At 29.9% G+C, this 14,056-nt stretch overlaps 1 protein-coding gene across 1 annotated transcript; it reads right to left on the bottom strand.

The window, feature by feature from the left end:
* Positions 1-625: 625 nt before the first annotated feature.
* Positions 626-6,255, bottom strand: LOC125872629 (BEL1-like homeodomain protein 1). Its single transcript, XM_049553388.1, has 5 exons — positions 6,034-6,255; positions 3,287-4,186; positions 2,324-2,697; positions 2,069-2,129; positions 626-1,878 (listed from the first exon to the last, which is right to left on the bottom strand). Exons 2-5 carry the CDS (start codon positions 4,127-4,129, stop codon positions 1,021-1,023), a joined length of 2,136 nt encoding a protein of 711 aa, XP_049409345.1. The 5' UTR covers positions 4,130-4,186; positions 6,034-6,255; the 3' UTR covers positions 626-1,020.
* Between the last annotated feature and the right edge of the window lie 7,801 nt (positions 6,256-14,056).

Below are 14,056 nucleotides of genomic sequence, written 5' to 3'. Positions count from 1 at the left end.
TTAGTTATTTGTAGTAGTAATATATTATAGTGAAAAAATCTCTAAGTTCAAAATCTCGACTTTCTAAAATTATCTCTAGGAGGGAAATGATTTGAACAAAAATTTCAAAAAGCAGATTCAAAATATGAAGAAGTAAGCATACGAAGAAGTCAAGGAGATTCAACATCTACTATCTATACAGTAAATATGGAGAAGTAAGCATACGAAAAAAAGTCAAGGAGATTCAACATCTACTATATATACAGTATAATTTTCGATGAATCACTCAACCCCTTACTCAAACATGCTTTCATTTTACTAGGGAATAAAACAACACTAAAACAAAGTTACTAGTAATAAGTTTTTTATTTATTTCCATCTGGTGTCTGGTAACCACATTGGAACCCGACTAAATCCATATTCGCGTTGGATAAGTCCCATATTGGGGTGAATCGCTTCCTAACAAAGGTGACTTCATACCTCAGGACTCGAACACGAAACCTTGGTCTATGATTGAACAATATGGAAAGAGAAATAACAAAGATTGGCTAAAATGGATGGAGTATTATTTTATTTATACCACCCAAAATAACTACTTTTTTTCCACTTCCAATATAACAATCCCAAAATTAATATACAAACCCTCAACCATATATATATCTTCTAGAAGTAACCTAGAAAATCTATCTATTTTGAAGAACTTAAATGGTTCTTCATCTCCAATGTATAAAGACTATGCAACTATGTAAAACTTGTTTCTTGATTCTTTACACTACCATGATATGATAGAATGAGAAACAATATACTAAAACATGGATTTTTTTTGTTGTTGTTTAGCGACAGAAGTTGTTCGTCACTAATTCATCATGTTCTTGTTTAGCGACATACAGTTGCATACTGTATGTCGCTAATACATGTTCATGTTTAGCGACAGAAGTTTTCAGTCGCTAAGTTAGCGACTGAAGTTATCTGTCGCTAAATCATGTTCTTGTTTAGCGACAGAAGTTTGTCTGTCGCTAAATCCTGTTTTTGTTTTTGTGATCAGGCAACAAAATCTGGTAACAAGGGTGCGGCGAACCTCTTTCTGTTCTGAATGTTGAAGTTTTCGTAGACATTTGATGTTGAATGAGCTGATGTTGGTGTGTTTAAGCTACCAAACTCATGATTTGGTTCACTTCCAATTTGGATGTTTTGTGTTGGAATTGGAAGGAAACTGTGGTGTGTTGCAGACATTGAGAGGTTTTCGTTATGTGGTAGGCCAAGAGTGAGTGAAACTGTGCCACTGGTTGAGTATGGTGCTGAGAATTGCTCGGTGCTAAACCGAGCAATTTCTCCAATGGGATAGGCTCCGAATCCTCCCATGAAGTTCATCGGTCCTCCCATTAGTGAGAATCCATCTCTGTCCTGCCTATCATCACCAAACTTCATCGACATTTGTTCCTCGTTAGGCTTTACATCCATGTTGATGGATGGAATGCTGTTTGGTGAATGCAATATCTCGTTGTTCCTCGGTTTCTTTGGACTCCCTTGAGTAATGTTGATGCTTTCGATCTCTGGTGATCCAATGAGGTTGAAACCAGCAGACTGATTACGGATGGACATACCGATAGGGGGTATGGAAGTGGCGTTGGACATCGGCATTGGTGAAGCAGGGTTGTGTTGGGGCAAATGATTGTCCTGTTTTGAGACAAAACTCTTGTTTTGGCTATCTGAACCAGGGCTTTTGTCTTGTGTAGCAATGGATCTTGATGTTGTTGAATCTTCGTTCTGTTCGCCTAATTTGCTCGTCTTTTCTTGACCCAATCCGTTCTGTTCGTGTTCTTTTATCTCTTCCAAGTACATCTCTTCCACCATTGGCTTCCAAAGACGAACTCGAGCATTGATGAACCAATTCGACACCTGAATAGTCCAAAAACAAAACTTAGTAAAAACCAAAAACAGAGAATCCAAGTGTCGATTTCTCAGATGGTCACTCAACTCTTTGTTGAAGTAACATGACTTTCTGATATAATAACTACCAGTTAAGTGACCATCTAAGAAATCAACTCGAGAATCAAAAATGACAATGTTGTTATCAGTTATCACTGACCTGACTCCTAGTTAGCCCTGTTTGTTTTGCTAGCATCATTTTGTCTGAATCCTTGGGATAACTACACAAAACAAATTGCCACAATATATCAAAATACAGTACTTTTAACTTGTTCAGACTCTTCAAAAATATCGTCAGGTGTGTGTCAGATCCTCGAAAAATCAATGCATTCTATGAGGATCCGATACTGGTGCGACAATGTTCTTGAAAAGTCCGAGCAACATAGCTGATGAAAAAGGTTTATTTCGTGCTTACGGATGGAGGAAATGTTCAAAAAGCCAAGCGCGAAGAACAGAAACAGCTCGTTCGGGCAATCCTCTCTGAGGTCTCCAAGCATTATGCTGGATCATTCCCAATTGTTGCAAAGCCCTTTGCTGTCTTAGTTGATTATCAACAAATTTAAGCCTTGAACCTTCAATCTTCCCTCCCAAACTATCTTCTTCGCCTAACGTCTTGCTTGCTGATCGTATTTGACCAATTATCGCGTCCTTAAGACACCTAAATTGCTTCGAAATAGTCTGCAAAGCCAATGCTGTATATGTTTTTGCTGATCCAATGCCAGCAGCTTGCTCTAACCAATGTATCACTGACTGCATTTGGTGATGATAATGTCTATACCTCTGCTCCACCTATATAACAACACCCAAAATCGAACCGATATTTAGCTTTAAATCAAAGATTTCGAAGAAATTTTTTTCGAAAAATTCCTTCTTTTTTTTTGTTTACAATTGTCAGGACAGTGCCCTGACAAAAGTAACAGTTTTGAAGTTCTGGTCTTTATCATTTGACAGATACTTTTTTGCTCTTATTTTCAGTAATAATATGATGCAACGTTTTTTGATAGAGACCATTCTCTTACTATCTTGGAAGGCCAAAAACCTATGTTGCTCAGACTCTTTGGAAAAAAAAAAATGTCAGACTGCAAGTTGGATACTCCAAAAATAGTGCATTTTGGAGAATCTGACATGAGTATGGCAATAATTTTGCAGAGTCCGAGCAACATAACCAAAAAACTATAACAACCAACAAGGTCATCGCTTTGCCTACTTGTCATCAAGCTTATCAATGTAGAGTACACTATTGTAAATACTAGTTGGAAGTCGAAAAGGCCACAATTACACGTACTCAAGGATATGAAGTTTCTTCTATTGACTAATTTTAAGACTCTGATCTGACACGAATGCAACGACATTACTAAGAAAAAGACAACAAGGTTACCTCGTCAAGCATGTTAACAAGTTTTGCTTTCTTCATTTGAATTTCTTGTCTCTCCGCTGTACTTAGCTCAGTTGTTGAAGCTCCGTCTTTGTCTGCTCCAACTCTGTCTAACTGTCCGTCCATATCGGCCATATTCTTCGATTTCTTGACATCATTATTAACAACAACATCAGTACTATTAGTACTTTTCATTGATTTTCCAACATTTACAACTTCATCAAGTAGCTCTTGTGCAGCCTTCATGTACTTAGAACTCAAATGCACACTACTAATACTCTGTTGTTGCTGTTGTTGTTGTTGTATCCCGGAAGCCGAAGCCGAACCCGAAGGCGAAGAAACAAGCTCACGCGCCGCCGTGAAGTTCCCAAACCCCGGCTGCTGGGACGAGGACAGGCTAAGTGAAAGCCCTTGCTGCTGATGATGATGAGCGCGTGTGACCTCACGCGCCGCCGAGAGGTCGTTAGCCGGGTTGTAAAACCCGTACTGAGACGATCGAGCTAGGAAGCCGTGAAGGGCGGAGATTGACTCGTTGTTGTTGTTGTTGTTGTTACCGGAGTCTTGAGATGGGGCGGTGAAGGCGGCGGTGGCGAGAGGTATACCGATGAATTGTTGTTGAGGCGGTGGAGGAGGTGGTGGCGCGTGAGATAAGTTCATTGAATTTCCAATAGGATTGGAGTTGAAGAAAACTATGTTGCTGCTGCTGCCACCTGGCGGCGGCGGTGGTGGCGCGTGGTGATGTTGTGTTTCAGAAAATCCAACATATCCAGGATTCATTAGTATTAGAGTTTGTAATCCATCATTTCCTTCTTGTATTTCTGAATTTCCATGAAAATAAGATGCCATTTTTTCTTCTTTTTTAATTTATTTTTTCTCCACAATAAACAAATAACACCAACTAATCTGAAAAAGAAATTAAAAAAAATAAGTTAAAGTCAAGTCAAGTAAGTCCACATATATCATTTTTTCCAAAATAAAAAGGCAAAACATACCTATATTAAATACAAAAACATTCAAACAGTATCAGAGTCAGAATTTTCATTAAAGAAATTTAAAATATGCAGAAGTAAATATACGAAAAAAGTAACGGATTCAATATCTACTATGTATATGTATAAAAGTATAATTTTCTATTCGAAGAAGTCTAGATGAACCCCTTTTTACCCTTATCTAGCTCTGCCCCTGATCCCAAGAAAACACACAATGGAAATTAACTTTAATCCTTATTTTTCAAAACTTTTAACCAGTATATACAGTATATAATCAATAATCAATATATATATTGTTGATGCCTACAAATTACGACTTTAGTGGCAGAGACATGATTTTCATCAAAAGAGTTCATAAAATATGAATTTTGACCTTATATACAGTATGATTTCAGATGAACCCTTTCGTCCCTCTAGCTCTGTTTCTAATTATTACGAGTAGGCGGGTGAATCATTTTTTTACCTAAATATGGTAAAATTCCTAAGTAAAAGTGGTTATAATTTTATGGTAATTATTGTATGTACCTTTTGTTGTTGAAGACAAGAAGCTACCTAGCTGAGGTCCAAAAAATTCAACCCATTCACACTTTGTAACACTTCAAAATCACAAAAATGGTAAAATAAACCTGAAAATTTATTTAGTAATATGTTACTATAATTGTAAAAAATACTTAATGTAATTAAATTTAATTTTCTTGATTAAAAAAAAGAATTATGAAAAGGATTTGTAAATTAAAATATGGTTTTCACAAAAATTTTAAGTGCACGTGGTGTATTATAATCTGACAAATGGAAGAAATGAAGAATAATTTATTTTTGTGTAGGAGTGACACAGAAAATCATAACAGATTTTTTAGAGAGAGAAGGGAAATACACACAGTTATGGCAGAAATTACATGAGAGAGAAAGTCCGTATACTAGTTCGGTCAAATTTAATAAATTTTATTCAAATAATACATTTATGTTAATAACTCGTTAAATAAATATGTATAACTAGTAAATTTAGAATTTAATTATAATCGTTATTATAAAATTAAAATCTTAATTTCGAAAAAAAAATTAAGAAAGAGAAAAACAAAATACTCTTTGTAACATTTTTTTAGGAACTCTAATGTATCCATCTATGATATCTATAGATTTATGAATCAGTAATGATAATTTTTAAAAAAAATCATTTCTCTTGATAAGGTGAAGAAAAAGGAAAACACAAATCAAATTCGATTGAACTCAATAATTTTAATTTATATTTATCTTAAAAGTTTCATCTAACATGTAGAAATTGTCAATTTCGAATTCAGAATTCATAAACTTCAAATTCTAGATCGGTCTTTGAGCAGTGACAAAGCTAGAGTGTCGGTTATACGAATTCAACTGAACTCAATAGCTAATTTTGTTTCAAATTTTGTATTTACTCACTTATAAAATTAATTTAGAATTCAGTAATTCAAAAGGTTAAAAAGCTCATAAGTCATAACCTTCATATTCTGGATCCGCCTCTGAACAGTGACGGAACTAAAGTGTCGGTTAATTCAATCGAACTCAATAGATTTGTTTCAAAGTATACTTACAAAATTCATTCAACATGTATAAATTATCAATTCAGAACTCAAGAACTCAAACAAAACCAGAATTCAAGACTTATAAACTTCAAATTCTGACTCTGACTCTGTTTATGCAAGTCGAAATAAAAAAGAAGAGAAAACTAGCTCGTAAACTTCAAATTCTATATTTACATTGTTAATGAGTGAAGAAGTACCATACCTGAAAATAATATTTTTGATATTATTATTATTATTATTATAACTTTCTTTTTCTTCTTCTGATTTGACTCAGCTTTTCAAATCATTTGATGCAGCCATCAGCAGAAAGAAATAAAAATACCATCTTCTTCTGTGTGAAGTGATGAGAGCTAATAAAAGTACTCAACTTTTTAGAGAGAGAGAGAGAGAGAGGAGAAAGAAAGAAAGAAAGATGTGGATGTGTGAATGTGAGTTAGTGTGTGTTTTTGCTTATATATAAAAATAAATTATACTTTTTTAATTCTAATTTATGTGACTAAGGAAGTCTGGTGCGATAAGTTCGATTCAAGAAGGTAAATTTTTTATTTTTGCTGGTAAGGAGTTTTAAATTTGAGACCTCCAATATGAAAGTATCAAGGTCAAATCATTGGGCTATACCGAAGGGTAATTTATGTGGCATAATTCGAATTTCAAAAGTCGCCATTTTTTTTTATTGTAAGTGTAAATACAAATAGGGAAGGTGCTATTGATGAATGGACTTCTTATAAAATTTGGACGATATTTTTTTATTGAGCTAGTCTTGTAAGTTGTAACACGAGGGAGTGACGAATGGAAAGACTTCTTATAAGGCTTGGATAATCCTCCATTTATGAGCTAGCTTTTGATGTATGAATTAGGTTGAAGAGTTAATTTGATATATATATATATGGTATCAAAGTGAGGCTCATCCGATGTGGCTCTTCGAGAGAGAACTTGAATGAGCGTGAAAATATTGGTATCTGTTAATGCACACACTCTAGTTCGAGAAATAAAAATTCTAACACGAGGGATTGACGAATGGGAAGAATGGTCCATGAATGTGCACGCTCCAGTCTGATAAAAAAAGGTTCTAACGGAAGGAAGTGATGAATGGAAAGAACCTTACAACGATAAAGGATGAGATCTCTAGACTCGTTATAGGGCATGAACAATCCTTCTTTTTTTCTCCCCTTGAGCTTATAAAGTTACGGATTTAACTTGACATAACTTTAACTCAATAGCTTTGTCTTGAATTATGTATTTGTATTAAAATAAATTTAATCTGATATAAATAATTAATCAGAACCCAATTATGCTTCAAAATTTATAAAATAAATATTTCGACTTTGCCTTTAAATTAGAACATATAGTTTTTAAAAAATATTATAAATTATAATAATTAATATAAAATAATTATAATTTTTTTATTTAACTCTCGAAATTAATATAGTATCACATTAATGTAGACGGAGCGACGTATCCATCGTCAAAGATCAAAGGGGTGTGTGTCAGAAAAAACAAACAGATGAACGAGGTAACGTCCACTTCCACTAACCTCCCTTTTTTCTTCTTTAACAATAAAAATTACTCCATAAGGATTTAACATATACTTTTTCTTTTTTAATTTATATGATAGTATTTGACTGAATAAAAAAAATATTTCCTCCGTTTCACAAAGAATGACTTTCTTTTATTTTTAGTCAGTTTCAAAAAAATGACCTTTTTCCTTTTTTGGTAACATTTTACTTTTTGCTTTCCACGTGGCATGTTTAAGACCACAAGATTAAGGGTAATTTTGTACATTTGACATAGCTTTAATTTAGGACCACAAGATTCAAAAGTCTTCTTTAATATTTTAAACTTCGTGTCAAGTCAAACCGACCAATCTTTTTGAAACGGAGGGAGTAATTTGTTTTTATAGCTTATGGTTATAATAATTTTAAATTTAAAATTAAATTACTTTAAATATTAAAAAATATATCATATAAATTAAAATGAAGACCATAANCGACGTATCCATCATCAAAGATCAAAGGGGTGTGTGTCAGAAAAAACAAACAGATGAAAAACGAGGTAACGTCCACTTCCACTAACCTCCCTTTTTTCTTCTTTAACAATAAAAATTATAAGGATTTAACATATACTTTTTCTTTTTTAATTTATATGATAGTATTTGACTGAATAAAAAAAATAATTTTTTTTTATAACTTATGATTATAATAATTTTTTTAAGAGTATAAAAAATTTAAAATTAAATTACTTTAAATATTAAAAAATATATCATATAAATTAAAACGAAGACCATGAGAAAATGAGTATGAAATATGATATGAACTTGAAGTGATAAAGAAAGAAAAAGAGAGGTAGGGTTGAAGAGATAGGGGAGAGGGCCCTATTGTCATTATTGATTTGTGTTGGCAACTTGGAAGAAGATAAATGTGAAAAAAAAAATTAGGACCTACATTTATGAAAATTTACTTTTGACTTAGATTAGCCGTCGGACAAATTAGAATTTAAAATTTATATGAGAATTTTTAAAATTATAATTAAATTTATAATTTTAATATATAAGATTTAAACAAAAGATACTAATACTCTTCACCTTTTATCCATACATCATATTTAGATGGTTGTTAATTATTGTTATGATAAATGTCATTTTATTTTGATTTTTAGTTAAATTTTATTATATTATATTATTAAATTTGTTGTTGTAACGCTAGATATTTTTTAATATGTATAACGATTGATTAGTATGATTTACATTATCGCCTTGTTTTTCATCTTGTCTTTATTTATAATTTACTTTCTCCAATTTTTATTCTAATTTATGTGATTTTCTTTGCTTTTTATTCCATTAAAAAAAATAACATATTTTTATATTTAATAAAACTTACTTTTTACCATTTTATATCCATAGAAATTTCTAATAATTTATTATAAATCATAAGTTTCTTTGGGTTTTCTTCTCTTAAACTTTGTACCAATCAAGTACATTTTTATATAAATTAATATGGATCATAACTTACCCTTAACTCTATTTCATAGTTTATTGTTTTTTTCTAATTAATATTATAATTTATTATTTAAATTGATAAAAAGAAACAACAAAATATATTCAAATATATATTATATTCATCAAAATAAGATAATACATAAACACTACAATACGATATATTATGAGATAATGTGTGTGACAACTATTCAAACATGTCATAGATGAGACACTTTTATAATTATAAAAAATATTATAACTTGTTTAATATCATAAGGTTTGAATTTTTTTAATCATTTAAATAGTATGTCATGTTTTAAAGCACAAGCTTCAAATTTTTAATTTGTTTTTGTTTTTAAAATTTCTTATCGATTCTAATAACTTGTGACATATAAATTGAAACGGACAAAAATATTTTTCTTTTTTCAACCACAATTCTTTCAAATTTTTTTTAAAAAGTTTTAGATAAGCTTTTCAATGGGCCCTAGCTACTATATAATTTATTTATTTTTCCCCTTCTCATTTTCTACTTTTTTATTTTTTTGTGGTTGGATGTAAAGAGTATGATGATAAAGCAACTATATATTATAATGCCAAGAGATACTGGGCCAACCACCATAAGACCTACTTAATGTCCTAAAAAGTCATAAAATCATTATCTTCATATATTTATTTTTTTTTAAAAAAAACTCCAAATTGAAAAATATATGTGATTATAATAATAAGTAGAAAAAAAATTAATATTTAAAGTAAAGTTTTAAAAAATGTATTTAAAAAATTGAAATTTTGATTGAATATGTATTTAACTTTAATAAAAAAGGTAAAAGTTTGTGAGTTTGAAAAGATTTCTTACTTAAAATACTGATCAAGACCACTTTTCATATAATTCATCTTTGAAATAATTTTGAAAAAATTAATTCACAATATACCAAAGATTCTTTACTTGACAAAGTAATCAAGACCACTTTTCATATTAGTAATTCATTTTCAAAATAATTTTGAAAAAAACAGTCCAATATATAATTAAACACTATGGACAAATGGCTTCTAAGAAATATATTATTATTTTTTTACAAAATTCAAAAACTATATGTTGAGTCCAGCTATATATCTACTTTTTGTTTAAAAAAAAAAATAGATTAACAATTCTTACATGACTTCTGCTTGTGTCAAATAACATTTTTTTCCTCCTAATATATAGTACTAATAAATTACCTAACTACCGGTGGTTAACTTGATTTTTCTTTTTTAATAATAATAGAATCCGCTGCTATTTTTGGGTACGCATGAGGTAAAGTTTATTTCAGTGTGATAGCCATAAATAACACAAATTCTATGCGACGAGTTCAATAAAAAAAAGCATCCAAAATATCGAACATGAGATTCTAAAGCGTTTCCTGCTCAACCAACTCGGTCAGGTTATATTTATTTGTTTCTAAAAGGAATAACATGAATGTTTGACAATAGATTCATGTCACCTTTTTTTTTTCTTTGATTGATTTATATATGTAGATATTTCCTTAAAGAAAAAATATTTTTTAAATACAAATGAGACAAAAGTATTATACATTGAGTTTCCTAATTGCCAGACAGTATTTGATTTGATTTAAAAGTTCAGTTTTTTTTTAAGGTTTTAATAATTTACTTTAGTTTTTTTAAAGAGATGAAATCTTATTAATTATAAATATCATTAATTAGAGGACTTAAATATCCTTTTGGTTAAAGTTGTTGCCATGATGAGATTGTCTGAATTATGACTGTAGAGGATGTACTTTTAAAAAAATATATATCAATAAGAAAATAGGATCAATGATTTTTTACTTCAATTATTAAATAAGGTAATGGTCCAAATTTAATTTAGTTTTGACTTTTATGAAATAAAGTTTAGACTTATCCTCCATTAATAGTTAGGGTCTAATCTATCTTCGTTGTTACAAAGTTTAAATTATTTTACAAAGTTCAGGAGTAAATTTGACCGTTTTATTTTGATGTGATATTGGGGGATAGGGATGGATTTACTACTTTTGACATGTATAACATCTATTGAAGTACAAGAAATTATGATTGAACTTTTGCATGAAAGAAATAGTATTTTTCACTTAAATATTCCTACTATATAATAATAATAAAAAATAGTGTGATTATTGTCAAGTTGAGCACCATATAATATTTCATAAGTACTTCACTAGATGCCTAGTGGATTTTTATTTAAATATTTTTTTATAAATATTGAGGATGTTGTAAGCTTGGTTCATATTTTATTATATGTTGAGACAAAATTTTGGATTCTTCTATTTTGTACGTGGAGCACTAGATTTGAATCCATTGGCTAAGGAAAAAGACTCAATCCAAAGAGTATTTAATGTTCTAAGAAATTTCCTTTCACTTTCTTAAGAATATACCTAAACGATTAACCTGATTTGTGATGGAATGAATCGAGATTCTTTTGTTCTTGATTTGAAATCTTGAATTTTTGAATTTCTGTGATTGAAATAAATTCAATTAGACGCGATGTCTTCAGAAATGGACTCTACAATGAGTTACAATGAATAGATCTGGATTTAATTAGCCTAATGCTAATATCAAACATCGAGAGAAAAAAATGAAGAGAATATACCTCTACAACCAACTTTTTCTTTAAAAAAATAAATAAATTATGTTAATGCTTTATATCTTCTCTTTTTCCCTGCCTATGTTTTGGCATGTTGTAAGTGGATTTTATATGACTTTTTAACTACATCTTTATATTGGAAAACAATTTAAAAGAGAAAAGAAAATTATCTTTAATCGATCATAACAATACTTTTGACAGCACAGGTGATATTTTCTTCAATTTTTATTTATGTAAATCAATTTCCTTTTTGTTGCACATGTAATAGTATAAATTTATATAAAAGTCCACTAAAATTGTAACAAATAGTATTTTTGAACCTAGTACTTTCTAATAAAATTGCAAAAACTCATAATTTTAAAAATATAATGAGTTTAATATCAAGAATCTTAATTATATTTATTGGAATTAAATTCTAGATATGCCTCTGAATGTGTATCATGTATTTTTATTTTTATTTTTTAAAAAAAGATAACTTTTGTATAAATTAACAGAGGTTTTGGTTACTTTTGTCATGGTAACATACCTATATGCATGGAACTATCACATCACAAAAATAATTTTCTACTTGTTGTGATTGCTTTTTTACTTTCTTCTTTTTTTTACTTACACATACATAGGTAATTAGTTGGAAAAAATGATTTGATTGATGTGGCACTTTTTGTAGTAGTATTGTGCATACAATAGAGGAGATGAGGCAATTGAGTTCTTTGTAATATGATATGCTTATTTTTTCGGATAATTATGATGTCCAAGTCAATTTACATGCATTTCAATGAGGTACATGATAACATAATTGTCTTAATCAATATGTATTGCAGATACAAGGTATAGTTATAGCTTTAATGTGATAGTACTTGGTGCACTACTAGGAAAAGAGATCTTTCTTAGTGTGAATTAATGAAAATTTTATGTTATAAAATATGATTATTTTAACATATTTTTTATTGAACCAACTCACTACAAAAACGTAGGATTTGAGAATTTTGAGACTTACCAGTCAAGAATCTCTCATTTCCCATGTTTATATATGTTTGTACATATTATATTCCCAACAATGGGATAATCAGAGGCGGAATCAAAATTTAAAGTTTATGGGTTTATATATTTTAAGATAACTAAAAATTGTGTACATATTTAATGAGTTTCTTAAGACATTTATAAGATTTGAACTAAAGTTATTGAGTTCGACGGAATCCTCTAGCTCGGTAGCTCCGCCCTTGGCATGATTGACTTATCCACCGGATATCGGTTGTTAATTGTTATTTTTCTTTTCCAATGGCCACAGGGTGTATGGAGAGGCAGAGTCATGTAGGGCTAAGGGGTTCATCAAAATCCTTTTCAGCAAAAAATTATATCGTTTATATATAATTAAAACTATTTTATATATATAGAGTAAATGTTGAACCTTCTTCGAGTTTTTCAAGTGTTTACTTTTTCATATTTTGAATCATCTAAATGAAAATCTTAACTCCATCATTGAATGTACGCAAACTTTATCTCTACCGTTGTGGAATACAAAAATTATTTTCAATAGACCCTCGAATCAAAAGAAAAGCTTTCTAAGTTCATTGATGCAAAACATGCTAAAATGATAAAAAGAGTGAAAATTGAATTGTAGCAATTGTACTCTTGTAATTGTTTTTCTTGCTTTTGGAATAACAACTTGACAATGTGAATCAAAGGGGATTTTTCTTTTTACACATATATGTATGGGTCCATGTCTTTATTAGCCACAACAAGAATTGGTTCTTTTTCATTATTTGTTTGATTCTTTTGCTTTGCATAGAAACTCATCCAAATACTTTGCATTTAAAAAAAAACTTGGTTTCTTCCCAAAGAATATATAATAACTAACCCCACCAAAAAGCAATTAACATAACCAAATTAATTGTGTTATATGCCCAATATGTGGACTCCACAATCCACCAAATTACTTACCTTCACTCTCCAATTCTCCTCCAAATGTAATCCTTTTTTTTTTTACAAAATTGTTTTTTAATAGGATACCCTTTTTTTTGAATTTTTTTCAACAAAAAAAAACATATTGTTATTTAAAAAGATCTTGAGCTATATATTGAAGTTCAATATTTGAAAATATTATGGTTCCGTTCATAGTCATAATATTTCATTAATATTCACAAACAGAGAGACTGATTGTCCATTCCACAGTTAATATGAGAGCCTTAAAACTCCTTGTCACACTAAGGTTAAAAACCTAGTGCGTGGATCAAGAATGTAACAACATTGGTGGTGAACGAATTGAGATGAGTATGATTTGTATATCATGTAAAGATATAGCACATCGTCTAACTCAATTTTAAAACTAGCTCAAAAAGAGAAGATTGTCAAGTCCATATAAGGAAATCAATTAGCCATCTAACAACCGGTGTGGAAACTAATTAGTTACATTTCAATGCTATATAAACTTGATTTTAATTTATACACATTATTAATTTTTTTTTAAAAAAATTAGACTATTGAATTTAGTAACAGATATTTATAAATAAGCTTTGTTAAGATGTCGGCTTTATCATGTTAAACAAAAATTGCTTACTATGATAAATAAAAACAACCTAATATCTCAAAATTCTATTTGATTGACGATATATTAAACTTAAACTCTATAAAAAAAATTTG

This window comes from Solanum stenotomum, chromosome 1 (assembly GCF_019186545.1).
Source record: "Solanum stenotomum isolate F172 chromosome 1, ASM1918654v1, whole genome shotgun sequence".
Lineage (NCBI taxonomy): Eukaryota > Viridiplantae > Streptophyta > Magnoliopsida > Solanales > Solanaceae > Solanum > Solanum stenotomum.
This window is presented reverse-complemented; position numbering and strand designations above follow the sequence as displayed.